General features: G+C 43.1%; 2 protein-coding genes across 2 annotated transcripts in view; both read left to right on the forward strand.

Moving 5' to 3' along the window:
* The first annotated feature begins 445 nt into the window (after positions 1 to 445).
* LOC134385841 (putative tripartite motif-containing protein 61) lies at positions 446 to 961 on the forward strand. Its single transcript, XM_063107515.1, has one exon. The coding sequence runs from the start codon at positions 446 to 448 to the stop codon at positions 959 to 961; it is 516 nt and encodes a 171-aa protein (XP_062963585.1).
* Positions 962 to 12,293: 11,332 nt separating this feature from the next.
* LOC134385842 (putative tripartite motif-containing protein 61) overlaps positions 12,294 to 27,257 on the forward strand; it is a 36,198-nt gene continuing 21,234 nt past the window's right edge. Inside the window, exon 1 of the mRNA XM_063107516.1 lies at positions 12,294 to 12,811. Coding sequence (XP_062963586.1) covers positions 12,294 to 12,811 — 518 coding nt within the window. The remainder of the gene's footprint in view (positions 12,812 to 27,257) is intronic.

The raw sequence follows: 27,257 nt of genomic DNA on the forward strand, positions 1-27,257 counted from the left end.
ACCCTTTCAAAATATTCTCCTGATAAACTACTTGGGAATTCGAGGTGCTCTTCCTATAAGGGAGAAACAATAAACATCTGATTAAGTTTCCTTTTAACGTGACAGTATCTCTTGTTCACAGAAATCACGTAGCGCCCTGGAGCTGTTGGTCTTTCCTTACCCAAGAGACGCCACAGCCAACGTCCCATTCTGGTGGAGAGCTGACGACCGCAGGAGAAGGGGGCAGGCGCAGTGAGAATTGGCTGGGTCCGTGGATCTTCTGCAAAGCCTCTTCAGAGACTGCAGGGAGGAGGCAGAAGACTCTTGAGGAGCCCGTGTCTCCCGAGGTGCTGACGTCCAGGAAGGAGGGTAGGAGCTGAGGACGTATCTGCTTCTCACTTTCCCTGGCCCCAGGACGATCAGACCTCTCTGAAGACTCTCCTCACACAGAAACCATCCCCACACGATGGCCTTAGCAGCCTTCCTAGCCGAGCTCCAGGCAGAGGCCAGCTGCCCCATGTGCCTGGACTACCTGAGGGACCCAGTGACCACTGACTGTGGGCACAACTTCTGTGGCTCCTGCATCCTCCAGTGCTGGGAAGACCTGCAGGACGTCTTCCCCTGTCCCGTCTGCCTCCACCACTGCCCTGACAACAGCCTCAAGAGAAACCCCCAGCTGTGCCACATGAGTGACATTGTTAAGCAGCTTCCCATCACGAGGAGCAAGAGGAGGCGGCAGGAAGAGAAAGCCCTGTGTGAGCAGCACAGTCAGGTGCTGGACCTGTTCTGTGAGAAGGACCTGGAGCTCTTGTGTCCCCAGTGCAGGGTCACATCTGAGCACCGGGATCACCCCCTGATGCCCATTGAGCAAGCTGCAGCTTCTCTCAGAAAGAGGCTAAAAAGCTACATCGAGCCCCTGACGAAGCAAACAGAAGATGCTGAGATGGGGAGAGATGCCCAACTCTCAACTCCATTGCGTTGAGGACAAAGGTGGAAAACTGGAGGGGGGAGTTGCACTCTCAATCGGAACAGCTCAGGCAGCTACTGGCAAAGAAGCAAGAGGCCGATTTTTTGGATTTACTGATGGAAGAGAAGGATGTTACGGAAAAACTAAGTAAAAACAGCACTGTACTTTCTCAGCATATTTCTACACTAAGAAGTCTTCTAAGTGAAATGAACGAAAGGTGTGCACAGTCTGACATGGAGTTACTGACAGGTATTGAGACCATTTACAGCAGATATGAAAACCTGAAAAGCCCAGCCGTGATTCCATGTGAATTAAAGACCCCGAGCAGCTGTCTCCCTCCACAGTACATCGGCCTGCAGAAAGTGATCGACGCGTTTAAGGCGGAGTTGACACTAGATCCTGAGACTGCCCATCCCAATCTGATCATCTCAGAAGACAGAAAAGGTGTCGCCTATGGAAAGAGAACACAGAATGTTCCTTCCAATCCCAGGAGATTTACGTCCTACCCCGCTGTCCTGAGTGCTGAAGGATTTGCCACAGGCAGGCATTACTGGCAGGTAGAAGTCAGGAGCACAGGTGACTGGGCCCTAGGTGTGTGCAAGGAATCATTCCTCGGTAATGCTGTCACTTCAGCACGGCCCAAGGATGGCTGCTGGCAAATTGAGCACTGGACTAGTCCAGGCGGCACCCGGGACAAAGGAAGACTCCTACGGATTGGCATTTTTCTGGATTATGACTTGGGAGAGCTTTCCTTTTACAATATGAGTAGCAGATCTCATGTTTATACCTTCACTGATGCTTTTACAGAAAAACTTTGGCCTTATTTCTCTACCGGGCCTACTTCAAGCTCTCTTACCATCTGTGACATCACAGATGAATGCTGAGTGACCTGCGAGACACTTTGCACTGTTTCTTTTTATTCTGAGTCCATGGAAGTGTTTTAGGACATTGTTTTATTCTAGTTTAATTGTTGCCATCAATGCCTTTGCAAGAATTTGAGTGATTTTTTTTTTTTTTTGGAATAATAAGAAGAAACTCATTTCTTTGTTCTTCTGTTTCAAAAAATAACTATCACTTGAATAATTTCGATTTTATAGGGATGATGAGGAAATCGATTACAAATCGATACTTTAGCCTTTTCAAAGGGGAGGGCTTCAGAATTATCATTCTTTTTTGTGAATATTGCTTCCTCCAGAGAAGAAATGTGTTTCATCATATTTCCCAATTTTACATTGTCATGTGTCCTCTAAGTTTACATTTCTGGAGCTTCTTCTGAAGCGAATGCTTACGAGTAGTTGGAAGACATGTATTTAGCAAGAGTCCTTGTACCTCGTGTGCTCCTGCACAAAAGTTAATTAATTGAACAGTGTTGCGGGGGCATGTTCCTAAGACTAACCTCACACTCAGTGATATGCTGGCAGGACTCCCAGCACCTAGAGAAGCTGATGCACTTCCAGTGATGAAAGGACAGTGATTAACATCAGCAATGGAGAGAAGGACACAGGGCAGAGCCCAGGAGAGAGCACCACAAGCTTCCAGTTGTCTTCCTCCATAACATGCAGCGAGAGGAGATAACAGCTAAGGCGGTGTATGTGCAGAGCAATCCTGTGTGACAGACACACGCGTACAGGACACACCTGTGAGGATGGAACAAAGAATGTAAAACTAAGTGTGGGACGATGGGTGTAGTGGGTTGAATCATGTCCCCCAAACTCCCTGAAGCTTGAATTATGTTCCCAAGTTTTTTGTGTTGGAAACCTGGTCCCCACTCTGACTGTGAAATGGGTGGGAAATCCTGTCATGGTCATTGAAAAGGGGGACCTTGAAAAGGTTATTAGATTGGGGGAGTGTGCCATGGTAAATGGATTAAAAATGGTGGTCATGGGTGTGGCTCTGAGGACTTAGAAGGACAGTGCCTGAGGAACTGTCCCTCTCTGCTCCACCACGTTCACAATGTGATACCCTGCCGTCACTGTCCCCACCCCCAAGAACTTCACCAGCTGTGTTCCCTGTACTTTGGACTTCCGAGCCTCTGGAAATGTAAGCAATAAATTTTGTTTTCCTTCTAAATTACCCAGTTCTAGGTATTTTGTTATAAGCAACAGAAACAGACTGATACAATGGGCAATTTTGTTTTCTTTTTGTCCTTTCATTTATATAGTTTTCTGCAATGGTCTCTTAATGATAATATTGTTGAAACTCCTAGAATGATTGTTTTCTACGTGCTGAACTAAGTGTTTCTGTGCATTCTGGTGGAATTCTCATAGGACCGAGGCCCGCGTTCTCAGCAGGAGGCTGTCTCTGTAGTAGACGGGAGAGAGTCGGGACGGGTAAGGGATGTCCTCAAGAGGCACAGCTGGTGAATGTGAAGAGTTCAATTTTGTACCTATACTATATATATGTATATGTACAAGTTACTTGAAGACAAAAGTACTGCTGGGTGTTATGGGTAAAATCTGTGTGTCCCCAAAATTCATACATTGACGCCCTCACTCCCAGTGTGATGGTATCAGGAGATGGGGACTTCGGGAAGTAATTGGGTGGAGTCCCCAGCACAGAACTAGTGCCCTTCTAAGAAGACAAAGAGACACCAGAGCTTCTCTGCAACCTTGGAGGATACGGCAGGAAGTCAGCCTGCGAGGCCAGAAGGGGACCTTCACCAGAACCCAAACATGCTGCCACCCAGGTTGTGGAATTCCCACCCTCCAGAACTGTCAGAAATAAATGTCTGTTGTTTAAACCACCCAGAGTATGGTACATATTTGTTATTGCAACACAAGCTAAGCAGGACACTGGGGAACAAGTATGAGCATCAGGCTGGGTGTCTAGTAGGTGCCACCTAAAAGATTATTGGTATTAAGTTATCTTCCCACTCTTTCTACCCATGATTTGCACTGGTCCAGCTAATATCACTTTTACCTTCACCACTGATACACAGCATTCAGAATTTTGCATTTTAGAAAATGTGTATGGTAAGTAGACCAAGTGTTACATAAACACCCTGTGTTGGGGTTCCTGAGACCACCCTCTGGTGGGATGATTCATTAGATGAACTCAAAGAACAGGCATATTGGGTGAAAGCCAGTAGAAACCAGCCCGACCTGCTCCTCTCACCGGCATCCCACCTACAGCTCTTCATACCCCCAGCAAGGATGTGTGAACCAGGCCAATTGCAACCACCTGGGAAGCTCACCTGAGACTTGGTGTCCAGGGTATTATCAGGGGGTCAGTTATAGGCATGGAGCCCAGCATGACTGACCTTAGCCACTCACTCTCTAGCCCCTCGAGGTCACGTTGATACAACATGGTCCCAGGCCTCAGGAATACACACACATTTTAATCAGGCAAGATATTCCAAGGCTACAGAAGGCATCTCCCAGGATCCAGTCAAGGCCGGGACTCTGAAGATACACCTTTCTGGGTAAGCAGGCCTGCTGCCTACGTTATGGAAGGTGAAGTTCCCATAGGGCTGGATTACCAGAGATATGGAGTCCACCACCTCCAATCTCTCCACTCCCCACTTACACACAATCTGTCCCTCACAGGGACATCGTGGAAGACGTTCCACACTTGCCATCAGAGCAGCACCTCTGGGCACTTAGTCACACACACATAATAATTAACCCGCTTTCTTGACCCTTTAGGACAGCGTGGAATCTGGATATCTGTGTTTTTTGCAAATATATCAGGTGATTCTGGACAAGGCTCTTTGAGGGACTGGAAACCGAAATAAAGGACATGTGTTTTGAAATGAGCCAAACCCTAGTTTGGATTTCCTAGCGATGTGTGATGCCCACTGACCACACAGCAGGCGGGTCTCAGGGGCCGGTCCTCCACCCACCGAAGCCTGCAGGTGTCTCCTGCAAGTGGGATGGGCAGGGGAAGAACATGTGGGGCTGGGGGAGCTGTTCTGCCGTCACTACAGTAAGCACCACGGTATCTTTGCCTTGATCTCAGAACTGTGGAGTTGTCCTCAGAATAACCAGTAGGGCAGGTTCTGTAGTTATTCGCTCTTTTTAGATGAACCAAGTAAGCAACACAGGTGGAGAAAGACAAAAGATTTCCACCTGGAGCCTGCAGGTCGGCTACCTGCTGAAAGGTCTTTCTTCCAGAGATGAATGCTGAGGGTGCCCAAACTAGCTCTTGCCCATAGATGCATCGTGAGTTCGTTTTATTCCATTTGTTTAGGTGACTGGCAGGTAAGGGGATCTGAACCCTTGACCTTGGTGTTATAACACTTTGCTGTAAACAACTTAGCTAACCAGCGAGCCCTGCTTCCTCGTTTCATATGAAATGTTTGGAAAAATAATATCAGTACTTTGTTTTTATACAGTATACACACAAAGTAATTTTAAATTGGTTTTTAAGTTGGAATATTGATAAAAATCGTGGATGGTGGTTTCATGGCACTTTATTATCCTGTTCTTTCCACTTTTCATAAGTTTTCAATTTTCCATCATAAAATGTAAAAAAAGAATTAATTGAGAAAAAAATTTGAAAACATTTCTGTGTTCATGTGAATCACAAATAGTGTATACTGGATACTTCTAGGGAATAATAACTTGTAGATATGTGGTATTCTTCTGCAAATCTGATAAAATGAATCACTAAAAGGATATATAGTGTTATTGGTGAATACTGGTAGGTTGTAGGCAACAAGATACACACACTGACAATTAAGGCAGTGATACCACTCATGCGACAGTGTAAAAGCAAAGATCAATACCATATTGAACACTACGAAGTAAAAAGCAAGAACTGTTTGGCCCACTTGGTTAGAGAGTGTTACAATACCAAGGTCAAGGGTTTGGATCCACCGCACTGGCCAGCAGCTGAAGGAAAAAGAAAGAAAATTAATGTAATAAAAGATCCGATATGATACTACGGTTAAGAATTCCTACCAAGTATATACAGACAAAACTAACCTATCAGTAAATTAAACAGACTTACATCCAAGTTCTTAGTTTACAAAACTGTATCCTTATCTAAAGACAAATGAAATGGGTTTAAGTGGGTGCAATCTGGGGGCAGAGCTTGGGAATGGGATCAAGGATGAGGGGGAAATGTTTAAACACCAAGAGCACGGTCTTGCGTGAAATAATGGCAACGTGGTCTGCACTGAGCAGTAGATCAAGTCAAGCATCTCACTGAAGGCTGCCAATCACCTCGCAGTTGCAACTTTAAGTACATGTCATTCTGTCTCATTTCTAAACCTGTGGGAAGATCTTATGCATCATTGTTTAGCCAGTTTCTTTCTCATAGATACGTAACAGGTCTTTCTGAAGTGTCTCTGTAGGGCCTAGAAACAGAATTCCTGGGTCAAATATGTGACAGTTTTACTGAGAAATATTGACAAATATCTGTATTAAATGTCGGTGTCATGTTGCATGTGGGAATAGTCACTTTTTTCCTCTTTCACAATTAATCTAATGTTTGTATTGTGGTAAATTATACGTAACATGATATTTGCCATTTTACCATTTTAAATCATAGAATTCCATGGAGCTAATTACATTCCCAGTGCTATGTGCTTGTTACCTCTATGTCCAAGTTTTTTTTGTCATGTTAAACATAAGTTGTTCACCCATGAAGCAGCAAATTCCCATCATTCCTTTCCCTAGTTTCTGGTAACGACTAATCTACTTCTGTCTTTGAATTTTTTTCTTTCTAATTTATTTTCTCTTAATTGACCCATGATAATTGTATCTATTTATGGAGTACAATGTGATATTTGGGTACATTTATACATTAAAAAAAAAGAATGCAATTCTGCCTTTGCTGGAATGGAAATGAAGTTGCAGAAAATTGTGTTCAGTGAGATAAGCCAGGTACAGAAAGAGAAATACCACATGTCCTCACTCACACATGCAATAGTTGATGTCAAAGAAGGAGAGAGTAGGACAGTGGTCACTAGAGACTGGGAAGGGAGTGGGAGGGGCAAGCAGAGAGGGTGGTCAGTGGATCCAAAATCGTAGCAAGATAGGAAGAATAAGGCCTCGTGTTCCACAGCAAGGTAGAAAGACTAGAAACAGCAAAGTACTGTTCCTGAGACCCCAACGTCGGTTTGCTGGCTGCTCAATAGCCAGTAATTGAGAGACGACAGCCAGTGCCAGGACAGGTAATCAGGAAGCCGGCAGCCTGGGGAAATGGTGGGCTTACATCTCAAGGACCATTTCCATCTCTCCCAGGTTTGCTAAAGGGTCTTATAGGGGTCTGTGGAGGAGAGCTGATTCATGGTGACCAAGCAGGGACGAGCAGACACGCATGAGTGTTTCAGATAATCATCAAGGAACTTCCCTGGTGGGAGCTGACCAGCGTCGTCCTTCATTCTCCATGGGTTCAGTTCCTCTTATTCTCAAGTAAGGGTAGGTTGCTAAGCTAGTAAAGAACAGCCATCTGGATTAATAGATTTTCTCTGGTTATTTGGTGGACAATGTGAGAGCGAGTGTCACTGCGTTCTGACAGTTAGGCGCAGACTATGTGGTTTGGGTTCCAGGAGACAGCAAGCTTTGAAATTCACAGGTTTAACAAAATGGAGTCACTTCTGTTCAGCCTCTGACGTTACTACCTAACTGAAGTAGCTGGTACAGAGGATTTTGAATGTACCCAAGACAGAGACGTCACAAGTGTTTGAGGTGATGGATATGCCGATTACCCTAATATGATCAACGGTGACTTTTTAATTGCTTGCATATTGCACTTTAATTTTTCAAAACGTAAAAAAGAAAGTCTGAACCCACTAACATTTCCACTGACAGTGAATCCATCTTCTTCCCATCCTCGCGAAGTGGATCATATGGGTCTTTAATTTTCTCTGATCTGATGGGGAAATGGTCATTTGATTGGCTTGTTTTCTTGATCACTACTGAGTGTCAGTATGTGACTATTTGTTGATTAGTATACTATCACAGACTGTCTGGGGGCCTCTTTTCTCCTCTTTAACTTTCTTCCCTAGGTGCTTTTATTCCCTCTAAGCATTATTTAAGGAACCCTTAGAATGATGGTTCAGGATGACTCTTCCAGCCTGGCTTTTCCTGGCCATCAGTCTTCTGTTCGCAACTGTCTACTGGAGGCTTCCACGTGGATTTCTAGCTGGCATCTGCAGATTCATGAATCGGAAAGAGGAATCTTGATTTGTCCCCAACTCTCCCTGCCGAGAACCTGCCCCTCCCCAGTCTTCTCCATCTCAGTCTGTGGAACCTCCATGCTCCTGATACCTCAAGCAAGAAACCTCGAAGGCACCTTTGTTTTCTCTCACTCCTTTACTCCCCACTCAACCCAGCAGCAAGTCCTGTTGTCCTCCCTCCACATGGTGACTCTAGGTTCTGATGCACCCTCCTGGGGACACCTGGAATCCCGGCCCTTGAATGCTGGCCCATCCGCACTCATCCCCCTGTCACGGGATCACAGTGCTATCATGTGACACGCTACTTTGGGGAGTGTGTTTCGCTTCATGTGGGTCCAGTGCATGCAGAAAACACATGGAGAACCCCAGCCAAGGGGAGATCCTTGGGAAGCAGCAGTGAAGGAAGAGCCATCTGCCAAAGAGGCTGAGAGACACTGGCACAGGCCAGTCAGCTGCGTCACCTTCCTGACACATAAAGACAACAGGAAAAGCAGTGATGAATTAGTGGGAGCAAGTTCAGTGGAGTGGTAGGGGTCAAAGTCAGGGTGCCTCTGCTGGGAGATATGAAAGAGAAATACCACAGCATATGATGATTCCCTAAGAGTCAGTAAGAAAAAGAAACCAATTATGAAAATGGGTAGAGCGCAGAAGGAACCTCAGAAGAGGAGGAATAAATGACTTATAGATATATAAAATGAATTTCAACACCATCAGTAACTAGTGAACTGAAAAAATTGTGAGATTCACTTCACACCGTTCAGACAGCTGCCATTAAAAGACTGACCATACCAAACATGGTCAAGGATGTGGAGCTGTGGGGTCCCCTATAACTCCTGAAGGGAGTGTGAAGGGGTTCAGCTACTTGCAGAACATCCTGTCCAGGTCCAGTGAAGGTGAAGACTGTGTAATGAGCACCCACCACGGCTTTAAGCAGAAAAGTGACATGATCTGATTTGCTTTCATAACATTATATCGTGTATTCCTAAACAGCTGGAAAACAGTATATTGACCATAATCACCACGAAGAAAAGCAAATGTTTAGGTCATGGGTACACTATGTACCCTAAGTGAATCATCAACCAACATAGGCATGTACTGAAACAACACACTGTGCTCCATGTATGTACACAGTTAGATGAAATTAGACATGTTCAGGGTTGGATGGCCATAGACAATATACGTACAATTAAAAAATTTTTTTAAGTTTTTAAAAAAAGGTGGCTCTGGTTGCTGTGTGAACAACATGCAGTGAGAGGGGAGGGTGGAAGTGGGAGCACTGTGCAGTACAGCAGTGTCTGAGTGAGGTCGTGTGCGGCTTGGATGGGGGACGTGGCGCGGAAGATGGTGACACAGGGTCCCAAATAAGCACGGATGTGGACTCTCGGCTCTACCTTTTTCAATCATTTATTTTTGTATTGTTGGGCCCAGATAAGATCTTATAATAAGTCTTGATATCAGCTAGGGAAACTACATCTCTCTATGTTATTCATTATTTAGAAAGGCTGAGGTGCCTCCTGGACAGTGACTTTTGCACAGGCATTTCAGCAGCAGAGTATCAGAGTCCTTGAAAACCTTTGTGGGGGGTTCGGGCAGCTGGCTGCTTAGCTCAGCTGGTTAGTGTGGTGCTGATAACACCAACGTCACCAAAAAATAAGTCAACAAACAAGTGAAACAAACAACATTGCAGATTAAATTTCTTTGAAAATACACATTTATCTATTAATTTGGAGTTGGCTGATCCCCTCAAGCTCAGAATCCCCACTGTTGATAAGTAATCAAGGCTGTGGGTCAACTTCACTGCTCGATCCTGGGCCGAGAGGCAGGGAACGGTGTCCCAGGCTCCAGTCACAGTGCGTGGGTCGCAAGCACTGGAGAAGGTTGGTGAAGGAACGTACGAGTGAATGAGCCGTCCGTAAAGGGATGTCAAATACACGATGTGTACATTTATACGAAGATCCAAGCACAGATGGGGTCGGGGTGGAGACTGTCACTCTTGGGTAGTAGCTGAAACCATGTGATGCCAGAGTCACCAGGGGAGACTCACTCGCACTATATGCCCAGGTACCCCAGAGGCAACTTCTGACTCATGGCACCTAGGGATGCCTGCTCCTACCTCGGTCTCGGCACTGCCCAGGCCTGGTCCCCTTTCCTCTCCAGCACCCCAATAAGCCTCCTCCTGCCGCAAGTGCGGTAAAAGGAGAGATGTTGCTACGGTCAAATTGGCTGCTGTGTCTGAGCCTATAGAGGTTGAAAACTACTAAAATGACTTTTTAAATTTAGAAAACAGGCAAGGCCCAGTTCTGAAAAGAAATTCTTTAAGGGAAAGAAGGAATTAAAGCTGCCTGAGAAAGATCCGGCCAAGACTAGCCAGCGAATCCTGAGGAAACCAAGATGAGGACTTTTCACATATTCAATTAACTCGGAAAACAAATCACTGATGAAATTAAGGGCGTTTCAGTGGAGAAGAAACAGGAGGAGTCTAATCCTCCACACCCACCTCCTGTGCAGAAGATGCCATCAGAGAGGACGATGGGAAATGTCAGCAGGAGCCTGTCATCTCCCGAATGCTGATGGCATCTGGAGTCTGTCCAATAGGAAGACAGAAAAGACACACTCTACAGGCTCATAAGGCCTGAAGGGGCCAGATTCAGGACTTCACGGTGAAGCGACAGGTTGTGCTGGTGCCTGTTCTGGCCTGGACCGAGGAGGACACGCCCGATCTGCAAGGACGAGAGGAGCTGTCAGTCCGAGCTGCTGCCGAGGGAACCACCGCCCACGCTGGGGACAGAAGGGCAGCTCATATAGACGGGCAGAGCCGGACCCAGGGAGAGCACAGGCGCCAGGTGAGTTCACCTCGGACCACGTGAGCAGGTGACCTGGGACCCAGTGAAGGGTCAGGAGTCTAGGGTGGAGCTGGGGGTCACTACCTTGCAGGTCCAGGATAGGCATGGGATGATCCTGCGAGGACACCTCACCCCAGTCCGTGACGACAAAACTGGGGAAACTGCCCTAGCCAGGGTGCTATAGGAGGCCACTCAGAGGAAATGTGGACAAATCAGCTTGGAAGGGACCTGGCCAGCATCGCGGATGATGCAGGCGAGTTCACAGGATGTAGCACTTGAGAGAAAGTAGGAAGCGCCAGCTGTGGTTGTGGGCAGTGACCCCATAACATTAGACGATGGAACCCACGCTCTTGCTGCAAATGAATCCATCTCAATTTGGGAGATTTCTGTGGCGTTAGAGGAGTCAGGACTGGGAGGGAGCTTCAGTGCAAGAAGAATGCCTGCAGATCTGTGTCAATTGTGAGAGGAGGGAAAGGACACACGACAAAGTGTAGAGCTTTGAAATGTAGCAAAAGTGAAAGAAGAGGCTCCCAGAAGAGAGTAAGAGAGAGGCTGTCTTGGCTTGGGGACAGTGACTCGTTACCAATAATGGTTACCCTTTCTAAGAATTTTTTTTATTAGATAACATTTAAAGCAAATACACAGTACCAAAATTAGAACAATAAACTCCATGTATCTATCTACAAAATTATGTCCCAATCCCTCTACTTCTCAAACTTAAGAAGCAAACAATAGACCATGTAGAATTTTACGTATAAATACTGTTGCTCTGAATGTCTCACTTAGAGAACCTTGTTTCAATACGTTTATAGTATCATAATCAGACGTAATAAGTAATGATTTTCTTATTATGAGATTTCCACCATTTCAATTGTCATATATATTTTGTAACTCTTACAAATGTTTGTGTTTAAGTCAGGAAAAAATGAGGTAAGTCTCTTTGATTGATATATATGATCTTTATAGATTTAATACACATTATTCTTTTTTCTTGTTTTGTATGTTAAAGATACCTGGTTTATTGTGGTGTCGAGTGTCCCACAGTCTGGAATTCCTTACGAGGTCGTTCATTTCCGTTGCTTCTTGAAGTTGTGTCTTTTTTTAAAAAAAAGACAACTAAATAGACAAGCTCACATTTGAGTAAAGGTGGATCCAGTGGCAAGAGATCAGCAGGTGTCGTGGGACTATAGCTCTTACAGCTTAAAGGAAAGAATCAGACACAGGCTTGCTGGCTTATAAATTCCTAGGAACCCAGATAGGCTTCAGGCTCCCATTAGGAGAGAGAATACTGGGGAGTCCCAGCTTCCCACTTTTTGTACTTTCTGGAGAACCAGACCCACTGGAAGGATATTCCCCAGACAGAAACCCTCAAGGCACAATGGCCTTTGCAACCTCTCTGGCCGAGCTCCAAGCAGAGGCCAGCTGCCCCATCTGCCTGGACTACCTGAGAGACCCAGTGACCACTGACTGTGGGCACAACTTCTGTAGCTCCTGCATCCACCAGTGCTGGGAAGACCTGCAGGATGTCTTCCCTTGTCCTTTCTGCCTCCACTATTGCCCTGACAACAGCCTCAAGAGGAACCCCCAGCTGTGCCACATGACTGACATTGTTAAGCAGCTTCCCACCACGAGGAGCAAGAGGAAATGGCAGGAAGAGAAAGCCCTGTGTGAGCAGCACAGTCAGGTTCTGGACCTGTTCTGTGAGACGGACCTGGAGCTCTTGTGTCCCCAGTGCAGGGTCTCCTCCGACCACCAGGATCACCTCCTGATGCCCATTGAGCAAGCTGCAGCGGGTCACAGGAGGAAGCTCAAGAGCTACATTGAACCCCTGAGGGAGCAAGTGGAAGATGCAGAAATGAGATTTGAAGTCCAAGAGTCAAAATCTTTTGAAGTGAGGTGGAAGATGGAGAATTGGAGGTTGAAATTACATTATGACTTTGAAGAACTTAAGTGTTTCTTGCAAAAGGAGCAAGGTGCAATTTATGCTAGGTTACTTACTGAAAGGAAGAATTGTGAAGAAAGATTAATGGAAAACCAAAGCCAGATTTCAAACCATATATCCACGCTAAGTAATCGGTTACATGAAATAACGGAGAAATGTTTGCAAGCAGACCTAGATTTACTGAGAGATATTAAATGTATTAACAACAGGTCTGAACACATAGACACCCCAGCAGTTTTTTCATATGAATTACAAAAAGAAAGTTGTAGTCTCCCTCCACACTATTTTGGCTTGCAAAAAATGATTAGCACGTTTCAGGTAGATTTGACACTAGATCCTGAAACTGCCCACCCGAGTCTTGTTATCTCAAAAGACAGAAGAAGCGTGATGTTTAGTATGTTAAAATCAAACTTTCTTCACAATCCTCAGGCATCTCCTTTATATCCTGCAGTTCGGAGTTGTGAGAAATTTAATGCTGGGAGATATTTTTGGCAGGTAGAGGTAAGAGGCTCAGGTCAATGGTCCTTAGGTGTGTGTAAAGAATCTTTCCCTAGAAATGCTCTCATGTCACCATCCCCACACAACGGCTGCTGGCAAATTCAGCAGTCCCAAAGTCCATGTGCTACATGGGATACAGTCCAGATCATGCAGACTGGCATTTTTCTGGACTGTGAGCTGGGAGAGGTTTCATTTTATAATTTAAATAACAGATCACATTTGTATGTTTTCACTGATGTGTTTGCACAAAAGCTTATGCCTTATTTCTCTATTACACCTTCTTCAAAATCTCTTACCATGAGTATCTTCAGAGATGAATGATTAACTACTTGGAGGACCATTTTGCATGTGGCTATATTTCCTTCTGGTGTTTTGGGGAGGACTTATAATAAAGATTGTGATTTTCTTTTTGACGTTTGAATGCTGGAATTTTTTTGGACTCACTTTTTAATATTCCTCTTCTGTCCAATATCTGGGCAAGCTGATGAGAAAGCCTGGGTGCTTCCTCCTTTGTCACAGGTGAGACATTCAAACCAAGCAAGGCCCTGAGAGGGACCACACCCTCACACCAGCCCTACCCTGTAATCATTTTAGCAACCCCAGCCTTGTGTCTTTTCCCTGCTCTCTCAAGCTGTTGTAAGAACCACTTAGTAACCACTCTGCTCTCCCCATAAACTTTATCATGCGAATAATAAATCATTTCATCCCCTCTTGGTATGTGGCATCCTCAGTATCAACACTGAAAAAAATGTATGTGGGTGGTGACCCTGGGTCTTTAAGCTGACCCCAACAATTAGCATTGTGACCATGATTACGGAGAAGTTGGCTACCAGCATCAGGGGCTTCTCCTCTTGCTTTGGTTTGCTAATGGGCTCTGCTGCCCGATGGCAAGCCTGCACTACCAGCTCGGCTGTTTTGTGCTTCGTTTACTGAGTTCTGCTGAGGGTCTGCTAGACACTTAAGTAACCTAAGTTAGAAGTTTTGATAAGGTGCTGGCCAGTTTGATCAGCTGAGTAGAGCATGATTACTGATAACACCAAAGTCTAGGGTTCAATCCCTGTACTGACCAGCTGCCAAAAAAAAAAAAAAAAAAAGTTTTGAAAATTATTGGTGTGTTTATATAGCCTTAAAAGTATAAGGGAAAGGAGTTTAGATTCAGGTCATTCTTCATGTGGCTCTGGGTCTTGTGTCTCAGTCCAGGCCTATCTCTGTGTCTTAGAATGAATTTGTGTCTCGATTCAGGCATAAGCTGTGACTGATATAGGTTCAAGGGAGAAGACCCTAAACTGTGACAGATTGGTTGTGTGACTCAATCAGCCACTGGCCCCTGTTCTATACAGCACTCAGAGGAAAGAACATTTGTGCCACTTATGGGTCCATTGGGTGGGTGGTCACTCATACAGTTCAAGAAAAGTTAGTACTTGAAGCTCCATCAGTATTTGAAGATTTGAATTATTGATGTCTCATTTTGTATTATTCTGCTGTAACAGAAAACTTGAAACTAGCTAATTTATAAAGAACAGAAATTTATTTTTCACATTTCTGGAGGCTGGGGAGTCAAAGATCAAGGCACTGGCATGTTCCTTGTCTGGTAAGGGCTCAGTGTTCACTTCCAAGACAGCACCTTGAAGGCGGCATCCTCTCTAGAGAAGAGCAAGATTGTTTCTCCCATGACAGAACAGAAGGGGACAAAAAAAAATGCCGAATGCCCTTTTTATTGTACCATTAATCCATTCATAAGGGCTCTGCCTTCATGGCCTAAACACCTACCATTAGGCCCCACCTCCCAGCACTGTTACATTGGTGATTAAGCTTCCAACACATGAGTTTGGGGGGAACACACATTCAAATCATAGCAATCGAGGTCCACACTCCTAAAATCAGATGGCTAACTAGGACTCGACAGAACATCTTTGCTGCTTCTGCTGCTACTGCCTTTGCCTTTGTTACAATGAAGACCCTGGTCCTCACCGTTATAGGGAGAGGTACTGAAGGCACCCCTGTGGTACAAGGAAGGGGTAACTCCAACCAGACTTAGGCCCAGGATTCATAAACTCAGTAAACCAGTAGTGGCCACAGAACTCTCATGATACTCATGTGAGGTTCTCTGCAGTAAGAAAAAAAAAGAGAAAAAAGGAAGGTAATGGAAAGAGAAACAAAGAAACAGAATCAGGGAGAGAACCAAAAAAAACCAGAACAGAGTTTCCATTTCTAATTTCCAACTGCAAATCTAAAATTCACTAAAATTATCTACACAACAAAATCTCCAAAATGGAAGCAGGGTCCAAAAGATATAAGGGCTTTTCTGTTTCTATAATCCAGGTGATGATTGAACTTCAGTATCTGCTGTAATGCGGCAACTGGGAAACCTTCATGGGCACAATCAATCTTTGACCTCAAATTAGGTAACCAGGAAACTCCTGTAAATTTAAACAAGGTCTCCCGTATACTCTTATTGTCATTACTGAATATAAAATAGAGGTCAAAGAGATATACATGATCTTAACCATCGGAAACATTGGCTTGAGAGTTCTAATCCCCATACCAGCTGGCCCCCTACTCCTACCCCCCGAAAAAAAGGGCTGGCCGGTTAGCTCAGTGGGTTAGTGTGGTGCTGATAATACCAAGGTCCAGGGTTTGATCCCTGTACTGCCAGCTGCCAAAAAGAAAAGAAACACTGGCTTGCCTAAATTCCCTGTGGCAATAGCACACATTGCCCTGAAATATCTGAGAGAAAGCACGGATACATTGAACAACAAATTCAAATCCAAACATTCGTATTTTTGATTGTAAGGAAAAGATTTATGGTGTTTCCAAGTTTTTCTACTTGTGGTTACCTCTGTCAGCAATTTCTTTTTGTGATCGTGTGTGTATGTAACTTTGAATTTCTTGTGTATCTTCAAGTTGTTTTAAGGCTATATAAACACGATCTTTTTTCTCCCAAATCCTATGTGTTCCGCAACTTGCCTTTTTTATCTAGTGATATATCTTACAAGTAATTTAATATCCGTGCATACTGATCTCTCTCATTTTTGGTAAATATTTGCTCTGTACTTCCTTGCCTAAATGAGGTACATAGATAGTGCATTGTTTAAAGACTCAACGTTGTATCTTTTTGTATTGATAGTGTTTCCCAGGGGCGTTTCCCAAAACCTTTCACAGTAAAATACAATATTGAGGACTTAGACACTTCGAAAATATTTTGAATATATTTTTCTTCCTCCCCGCCCCATATTTTGAACATTTTCATATAGTATGTGATAGGGTGGTGTTTTGTATGTTGGGATTAGTCAGTTCCGCAGTGATGTGGGGTCGCCCTTAACACACTTTGTACCAAGGCCATGGGGGCTTGGAGGGTTGGAGCTGTGGGAATGGACAAGAGAGAGCAAGTCTGCAAGCGTGCTGGGCTTCATGTGTCCCTGAGCAGGTGGGCTGCTGTCGGCCCTGCACTCCTGGGCAGGCTGCCAGGCTGGAAGGGGGCTGGAGAGATTTACACTCTTCAGACCGAGGCAAGCAGCTCACTCAGCCCAGCGGGAAGATGGGATCTGCTTGGAAGAGTAGCTGTCCTTGAGGTTCCCCAATGGGTCAGCCCCCAGCCTGGGCGATGAAGGCCCTGGGGCCGGGGCTGTGGCGCTGGAGTCTGATGCGTTGCACTGAAGGAGACCACACTGCTGGTCGTGAGCTTGTGTGAAGGGTGTGTTCAGTGTGTCCTGCGGTGGGTCCTGTTTACATGACTTATTTGTGTGGTTACATAGCCCTTCATTTAAAAGAGAAAAGTTCCTTTTACGAAGTTATTAAATTATATGTTTAAAGGCTAAATAAAAAGAGAATAAAATTTCTATTTTAGATTTGTAGACTGTTTAGATTTTAATCATATATTTTAATACATCTTTAATAATACGCATTTTTCTTTCCCATTTTAGCATGACATATGATCTTCATGTTAATTTACATTTTATATGAAAAATGATTTTCTGTTATAAAGTAAAAAACGTTATGATGACATGTTAGATTGACGGTAAGAATAAAAATTAAGATGTATGCATTAAAATAGGTCATGGGTAGGCTAGTTACCTCGGTGAGAGCATGGTGCAGACAATGCCGAGGTGCAGGGTTCCATCTCTGGACAAGCCAGCCGTGGAAAAGAAAGAAAGAAAGAAAATACATCACAACTCATCTGTGATGTCCTGATATTCAGTTTTTTATTTTTAAAAATAATTATTCGTGTTATTTTTAACATCCAGTTTATTTTTAAGTAAAAACAGAAAATATATTTTAGTATGCTATTTAAAAATTATTTTCAACATTAACGTAGTTTTGTTGTAAGGAATCATTCGAGACTACTATAAACAACTGTATGCCAACAAATTTGAAAATCTGGAGGAAATGGATAAATTTCTGGACACACACAAGCTCCCAAAACTGAACCATGAAGATGTACAAAATTTGAACAGACCAATAACAATAAAGGAGATTGAAGCTGTTATCAGAAGGCTCCCAACGGGCCGAGCCCGTGGCGCACTTGGTAGAGTGCTGCGCTGGCAGCGCGGCGACGCTCCCGCCGCGGGTTCGGATCCTATATAGGACTGACCGGTGCACTCACTGGCTGAGCACCGGTCACGAAAAAACGACAAAAAAAAAAAAAAAAAAAAAAAAAAAAAAAAAAAAAAGAAGGCTCCCAACAAAGAAAAGCCCAGGACCAGATGGATTCACAGCAGAATTTTACCAAACATTCAAAGAGGAATTGACACCGATTCTTTACAAACTATTCCAAAAGATTGAAACAGACGCAAATCTCCCAAACTCATTCTATGAAGCAAACATCATCCTGATACCAAAACCTGGTAAAGATATAACCAAAAAAGAAAACTACAGGCCAATATCCTTGATGAATATAGATGCAGAAATCCTCACTAAAATACTAGCAAACAGAATACAGCAACACATACGTAAAATTATTCACCACGATCAAGTGGGAATCATCCCAGGGATGCAAGGTTGGTTCAACATATGCAAATCAATAAATGTGATACACTATATTAATAAAGTCAAACACAAGGACCATATGATCATCTCTATAGATGCTGAAAGAGCATTCGATAAAGTTCAGCACTCATTCATGACAAAGACCCTCTCTAAGTTAGGTATAGAGGGAAAGTATCTCAACATAATTAAAGCCATATATGACAAACCCACTGCCAATATCATCCTGAATGGGGAAAAGCTGAAAGCTTTTCCTTTAAGAACAGGAACTAGACAAGGATGCCCACTCTCACCACTCCTATTCAACATAGTGTTGGAAGTACTAGCCAGAGCAATCAGAGAAGAGAAGGAAATAAAGGGCATCCAGATTGGAAAAGATGAAGTCAAACTGTCCCTGTTTGCAGATGACATGATCCTATATATCAAACAGCCTAAAACCTCTACAAAAAAACTGTTGGAATTGATAAATGATTTCAGCACAGTAGGAGGATACAAAATCAACACACAAAAATCGTAGCATTTCTTTTCTCCAATAGTGAACATGCAAAACGAGTAATCAAGAAAGCCTGCCCATTTACAATAGCCACCAAAAAAATAAAATACTTAGGAATTGAGTTAACCAAGGATGTGAAAAATCTCTATCATGAGAACTACAAACCACTGCTGAGAGAAATTAGGGAGGATACAAGAAGATGGAAAGATAACCCATGCTCTTGGATTGGAAGAATCAACGTAGTGAAAATGTCCATACTACCCAAAGTGATATACAAATTCAATGCAATCCCCATCAAAATTCCAAAGACATTTTTCTCAGAAATGGAAAAAACTATCCAGACATTTATATGGAACAATAAAAGACCACGCATAGCCAAAGCAATGTTGAGCAAAAAAAATAAAGCTGGAGGCATAACACTACCTGACTTTAAGCTATACTACAAAGCTATAATAACCAAAACAGTATGGTACTGGCATAAAAACAGACACACTGACCAATGGAATAGAATAGAGAATCCAGAAATCAACCCACACACTTACTTCCATCTGATCTTTGACAAAGGCACCAAGCCTATTCACTGGGGAAGGGACTGCCTCTTCAGCAAATGGTGCTGGGATAACTGGATATCCATATGCAGGAGAATGAAACTAGACCCATACCTTTCACCATATGCTAAAATCAACTCAAAATGGATTAAGGATTTAAATATACACCCTGAAACAATAAAACTTCTTAAAGGAAACATAGGAGAAACACTTCAGGAAATAGGACTGGACACAGACTTCATGAATACGACCCCAAAAGCACAGGCAACCAAAGGAAAAATAAACAAATGGGATTATATCAAACTAAAAAGCTTCTGCACAGCAAAAGAAACAATTAACAGAGTTAAAAGACAACCAACAGAGTGGGAGAAAATATTTGCAAAATATACATCTGACAAAGGATTAATATCCAGAATACATAAGGAACTCAAACAACTTTACAAGAAGAAAACAAGCAACCCAATTAAAAAATGGGCAAAAGAGCTAAGCAGGAATTTCTCTAAGGAAGATATACAAATGGCCAACAGACATATGAAAAAATGCTCAACATCACTCAGCATCCGGGAAATGCAAATCAAAACCACACTGAGATACTATCTAACCCCAGTTAGGATGGCTAAAATCCAAAAGACCCTGAACGATAAATGCTGGCAAGGTTGCGGAGAAAAAGGAACTCTCATACATTGTTGGTGGGACTGCAAAATGGTGCAGCCTCTATGGAAAATGGTATGGAGGTTCCTCAAACAATTGCAGATAGATCTACTATACGTCCCAACTATCCCACTGTTGGGAATATACCCAGAGGAATGGAAATCATCAAGTCGAAGGTATACCTGTTCCCCAATGTTCATCGCAGCACTCTTTACAATAGCCAAGAGTTGGAACCAGCCCAAATGCCCATCATCAGATGAGTGGATACGGAAAATGTGGTACATCTACACAATGGAATACTACTCAGCTATAAAAACAAATGAAATACTGCCATTTGCAACAACATGGATGGACCTTGAGAGAATTATATTAAGTGAAACAAGTCAGGCACAGAAAGAGAAATACCACATGATCTCACTTATTGGTGGGAGCTAAAAATTAATATATAATTCACACACACACACACACACACAAAAAAAAACCGGGGGTGGGGGGGGGAGAAGATATAACAACCACAATTACTTGAAGTTGATACGACAAGCAAACAGAAAGGACATTGTTGGGGGGGAGGGAGAAGGGAGGGAGGTATCGGTGATGGGCCACAATAATCAATCACATTGTATATCGACAAAATAAAAATTTAAAAAAATTATAAAATAAAATAAAATAAAAAAATTTAAAAAAGAAGTTGAAAAAACTATATTGGACAAATAATAAGAAAGAAGAATAGATAGCCCCAGTTCTTAAAAAAACATTTATCATGTTTATGATTTTGCCCATTTAGAGACTTACCCAAGTTTGCAACCTATTTTAAAATAAAGTACGTATGTGCGTATGGATGTGAAAGTTTTCAGAATCAAAATGGGGTCACTTGTTTTAAAAATGCCCTGACGGGCTGAGCCCGTGGCGCACTCGGGAGAGTGCGGCGCTGGGAGCGAGGCGACGCTCCCGCCGCGGGTTCAGATCCTATATAGGAATGGCCAGTGCACTCACTGGCTGAGTGCTGGTCGCGAAAAAGTCAAAAAAAAAAAAAAATGCCCTGACAAATAGAGCTGGAGAAAGGCCATGCAGGGGGAGAGTTCTCATGCATGGATTCCTGATAACAAGAATTATCACAAAGGACTCTGCAAAACCACAACTTTGCACAAAGGCCATCTCAACCTTACCCAAAAAATACCTCTGGGGGGACATCTGCTGAGTAACAGTCTGTCCAACCAGAGACTGGCATCAACTTTGTTATTGATCCTTGTAGTCAAGGATAATTATCCCAAAACCATTATGTAATCCTCCACCATTTTTCCTCCGAAATCCTTTGTTTTCCTTTAACTCTCTGAATACACACATACTTTACTGTGACATAATTTACCATGACATTCCCATTGCAATGTCTTATTCCCAATTAAACTCCTTTTTAGAGAGTCTCTCTCTGTTATTCAAGCTATTATAAACAACCTCCAAGATGAAATATTGAAAGAAAAAGAAGTAGTTGCAGAACATACAGGGTACAATTATTTTTTTTAAATACATGTAGACATCCTCATCCAATATGTGGTCCCATATTCATAGGCTATTCAGGAAGTATGTGCAAGAAGATATTTGATAGAGATTCTCGACTCAAGAGAAGTGACAAGCCCACAGGAACTCTGTGGGAGCTTTGTCACATGAGAAGTGTTCCCATCAATTCAGTATATCATTGTCATTTTAAAGAATTTTCACAGCAGATGGTTCTGGAGGGGAGACGGTTGTGTTCCTGATTAAAGGAAAATCCTCCTCTCCCCTGAATGGAGCGTCACCCTCACAAAGCAGAGGTCAAACCCCTCATTTGTTTGCTCATCCTTCCCCCCTCTGCACTGAGGCTCTCTGATGGAAGGAATGTGCTGCTGTCACCGTATTCCAGGCTGCTCTTCAGCATCCACAGAATGCAAGCACTCAGCATACTTGTTGAATGTATAAAGAAATAAACTTTCAATGAGTGGTAAATCAAGTTAACCTTGTATATATTAATATAAAGATCCTGAGAAAAACCCAGGTGTGGAGGTGTACATTCCGCAGTGCCATCCCGCAGGTAGTAGTGGAAACCATGTGTTAGGATGAGATTACTGAGTCTAGTTAAGCACACTGTTTCTCAACACACACAACGCTGCTGACACCAGATGTGAGGTTTCCCCACACCACCAATTCTCTGACGCTAGGTAGGTGTCTTCAATGTGTTAAATAAAATTATCTGAGTCCATTGTTCTGGACTAAATTTCTGCAGGAGGCCCAGATAGACCAGATGAAACATTAAAATTGAGTCACACATGCTAAGTTCCATGTCACTTAAGTTGTAGTTAGACCTTCCAAGAAGTCAGGAGAAGAGATAACAGCCAGTTTCCCAAACAGGCCAGTTTTAATTTTTAATACGTATGATAATGAAGTTCCTTCTGCTTTAATCCTTGCACAAATCAGATAGCCTGAAGTAGCCTGATATTATCTAGTCAGTTATTTTTCTATTGTCTTCTGTCCACACCTTACAAGGAAAGTAACTTTGAAGTGACCAATCCACTTTTTGTTCTTTGTTTCTGCTTTCTTCAGACTTTTTCCATCTATAAAATCGACTTCCTTTGCTAAGCTCTAGGAAAATTTATTCTATTTTATGGAATAATGTGTTGCCCAATTCTAGAATCACAATAAAGCCAATTGAGCTCTTTAAGTAAACCTGTCATTCGGTAACAAATATAATCCAATTCTCACACTACACACCTGGAGTCAGTGTTATATCCCACAAAGTCAGTGTTTTGCCCCACAAGTTAAAGGGCTCAGTCCCACAAGAGTGCCCTCACTTAAGATGTCAGTCACCAGCTGGACCTCCCATGCTTCTGACCAACAGGTTGCATATCGGGGGTTCCTATAACCTCCTCCTCAGTTTGGATAATTTGCTAGAATGGCTCAGAGAACTGACAGAATCACTTTACTTACATTCACTGGTTTATTATAAAGGAAAGCACAAAGGAACAGTCAAATGGAAGCTATGTATAGGATAAGGTGTGGGGGGCCAGGGTGGGCATGGAGCTTCCACTCCCTCACAGGGTGGGCCACCCTCCAGCACCTCAATGTGTTCGCCAACCCAAAAGCTCATCAAATCTCACTGATGAAGAGTTTCTATAGAGCTTATTCCCCACTACCCCAGCCTCCTGGAAGTCTGTGGGTGGGGCGAAAAGTACCAATCACTTGGTCTTTCTGTAGGGCAGCCCTATGTTGAGGTTATTTAGGGGCCCCACCCACCTCATTAGCATAAACTCAGGGGTGCTCAAAAGGGCCTCATTAGAATAATAAAAGAGAGTCTCCTATCACTAACAAAATTCCAAGGATTTGGGGAGCTCTGTGCCAGGAACGAAGAATAAGACCCAATATATCTCTTCATATACCACACCCAGAGATTCATAAAATATCAGATTCACCATCGGGACTTGTTTAAACTACATGTACAGGGCCGGCCCAGGGCTCACTTGTGAAAGTGTGGTGCTGACAACACCAAGTCAGGGGTTGAGATCCCTTTACCGGTCATCTTAAAAAATAATAATAAATAAATAAATAAATACTACATGTCCAATTTCTCCAGAAGTGAAATTCTGATAGATTATGCATAGGCAAGGGGGCTGGTACAGGTGCTTTGAAGCTGCTCAGTCACAGCCCCTCCCCTCTAACACACCTGCAGAGCTTGCACCTCAGCATGAGCGCAGAGGAACCAGTGATGTTTCTGCCGGGAGGCTGTCTGCTGCATGTGAGCCTGATGAGTTTGAGAATCCACAAAACAGAGTCAATGACCACCTCTGGAAAGAAGTCTTTTATTTATTTATTTATTTATTTATTTATTTTTATTTTTTTTTTTTTAAAGATGACCAGTAAGGGGATCTTAACCCTTGACTTGGTGTTGTCAGCACCACGCTCACCCAGTGAGCAACCGGCCATCCCTATATGGGATCCGAACCCACGGCCTTGGTGTTATCAGCACCACACTCTCCCGAGTGAGCCACGGGCCGGCCCTGGAAAGAAGTCTTTTAAAGGGCAAACTGTATTAAAGCAACCTCAGAAGGATCCAGGTAAGATCGGACAGCAAAGCAGCAGTTGGGAGAGAAAAATAAGGGGGTGGACTTCTCAAAGCATTCAACACAACCGGAAAACAGATCCTTGATTAGATTAGAGAGAGGAGTTTCAGTTCACGAGTAGAAGGAGGTGGGAACCAGCAGCAATGAGTAAAATCTTCCATGCCCCTGCACAGAAAATGCCATCAGAGGAAGGTGGGAACTGCCCCGGGGGCCTGTCTTTTCCCCCCAGGCTATTGCATCTGGAGACTGTACAATGGGACAAAGGAAAGGAAACACCCTAAAGGCTTTGAAGCCTGAATGCATTTTAATTTCACCATATTGGTGAACCAAGAAGTGGGACTGTATTGTGTCTTCTGATCTGGGTGGAGGAAGAAACATCTGCTCTACAAGGCCAACAGTTGAGAGTTCCCAATAACCCCTGACTGGTGGATACAGGGCAGCTCCCCACCCCAGACCAAGCTACCACTGAGAGCAGAATATCTGAGTGATGGTCACACCAGGGGCCACAGATGAGCAAGACTCAGGGAACGGCCCGGAACCTTTGCTTGGACCTAAGCTGGGGTAGTAACCACATGGGAAGGAACATTGCTTAGGTCATATATTTTATTTCTTTAACTATCAATCATTATTTTTAGAAACATATTTAAATATATATTTTTAAATTTTGTATATTTTTATATTTAATTATAATTAAATGTTTTTATTGTTATATATTAGTATATATGTATACATTATACATAATTATGGTATCAGTCTGTTTCTGCTGCTTATATCAAAATACTTGAAACTGGGTGATTTATTAAAAAAAAAACAAAATTTATTGCTTGCAGTTTCTGAGACTGGGAAGTCCAAAGTCCAGGGAACATAGCTGGTGAAGGTCTTGGTGGTGGCAACGGTGATGGCAGGGTACAACATTGTGAAAACGCCAGAGCAAAGAGCAGAGAGAGCAAGAGAGAGAGAAAGACAGACTCTCCTCTTCGTTTAAAACCCTCAGAACCACACCCCTGACCACCATTTTTAATCCATTCACTACTGCAGGGTCCTACAATCTCACCACCTCTTTAAGGCTCCACCCTTCAATCACCATAACAAGATTTCCCACCCTCCTAACAGTCACAGTGAGGGCTAAGTTTCTAACACATAAAACTTGGGGGACACAATTCAAGCTTCAGCTAGTTTTGGGTGGATATAATCCAATCCACTACAATTATATTAATATATATGTATATATTATACATGATATTGTAGTACTCTCACTCATATGATTTACTTTTTACTCTTGTTGCTTTGCCTTGCACAGATTTGTCACCCCTTTTCCCCTGAGTGACGGAGCCACCAAAGATTACTCAAAGCCCATCTCTTTTGAGCAGTGAGATGCCCCAGAAAGGCGTTAAAATCCCAGAACCTCAAGAGCGAGGCATTTCTTCCATTTGGGAAATTAACCATGAATTGGGGCTCTCTTCCTGCATTTATTCTCTAGCCCAGGAAGTTACAGGAAGAGACATCGTTTTAACAAGTTTAACAATAGAAGCTGGTAATATTCAGTAAAAGTAAGTCAGATGACATTCTGTTAGGCAGTTAAGTGATCCTGAAACAAAAGCTTGATCTAGCAAACATTCTTTCTCCCTCCAGCAGCTTCTCAGTAACTTTACATATCAATCAGTAACCTGTCTGTCTTTGAACCAGCAGCCTTGTGTTACAATTCTTATCTTACAACACAGACTAAATAGCCTGGGGAAAATTTCCTGGTTTTTTGTAAGGTCAATATTTGAAACTGCAAGGCTTTGGAAAACCAGGCCCTGTGAAGTACATTTGCTTTATGCCTACTCTACACTTACATCTTATAAAGAGAAGTTCTTTTCTTTATCATACAACAAGCACAGAATTGTACTTGTAAGAGACCTCATATTGATTTTTCTTCATGCTATCTAATTATGTGCCAGGTGTACTGCATAATCAGCATATCTACACCTAGAGAGTCACAGGAGCAAGAGAAACATAAACCATCTTTAGAATACCTTGAGTTCTATTCCACACCAAGTGCCTATTGTTAAAAAACATTCTCCAGGAAATATATCTATATTTGTGTTTTTCCTTCCACCAAATAAAAAGGGAAATTGAGGTTAGTGTTCCTTATTTTTCATAACCATGAAAGGGTGGGTAGGGATCAAGGAACCAGCCCCAGATGACTCAGGGGGTCTGAGACTAGGCCTGAGATCCAACCCACATGGCACAAACAGATGGAATCATAATGCCTGGCCTTGCACTTTCCTGTTAAATCAAACTAAATAAAATTGGCCTCAGAAAACCTCCATACTCTCATTGAGAGCTTCTACATACAAACCCACATGTAACTTAGTACATAAGCACAAGAGCAATTGAAAACCTCACTTAGAAGTGTGCTTCTGTGATGATAGCTGAATGTCAGCCAATTGCAGGAAGTCAACTGTTCTGTACCTCCCTTCCTTTTTCTGTGCTGTCACTTCCCTTTTCCTGTCTGTAAATCTAGCTGACCATGCATTTTTGGCTGTAGTCCCATCTGTTCTGACTCTAGGGGCTGCCCAATTCATGAGTCATTTTTATTTTTCTTTTCTTGCTCAAATTAAACTTTTTAAAATTTAATTTGCCTGAATTTATTCTTTTAACATTCCTCAATCCTAATTAACATGTACTTGGCAGATTTTTATGTGATTAAGGGAGTGGAATCAGGGAAGAAGATGACATTGCCAGTGAAAATAGTATGGCAAGATTGGGGACAATTGTGAAGTAGAAGAGGAAAGGCAACAGAAGGGACCAGAGAGCTTTGAGATGGAGAAAGAGGGAGAAATGAGGCTCAAAGACAGGAGGAAGAGAAAGACTAGTGTGGCTGGAAGGAGGCACTGACACACTGTAGGGAAAGTGAAGAAAAATGGTCAGGACCCCTCAGATGTTCAGAATCTTGCCAAGCATTTGATATAAATATGCACGAGCACCCAAGTGTTCCTTGGCTATTGTCTGATGTAGATGCACATGGGCACCTAGGTGTTCCTCGGTTACCAGACTTGAGTATGAAGAACAAATGGCTCTGATCCACAGTGTCGCGGGCCACAGGGAGGCCGCTACTGCTGCTGGAGGCTGTTGCTGTTGCTGCTCCTGCTGG

This window comes from Cynocephalus volans, chromosome 9 (genome assembly GCF_027409185.1).
Source record: "Cynocephalus volans isolate mCynVol1 chromosome 9, mCynVol1.pri, whole genome shotgun sequence".
Lineage (NCBI taxonomy): Eukaryota > Metazoa > Chordata > Mammalia > Dermoptera > Cynocephalidae > Cynocephalus > Cynocephalus volans.

Bases quoted from the DNA above. Each gene is read 5' to 3' on its own strand.
- LOC134385841 (XM_063107515.1), top strand. From the start codon at position 446: ATGGCCTTAGCAGCCTTCCTAGCCGAGCTCCAGGCAGAGGCCAGCTGC.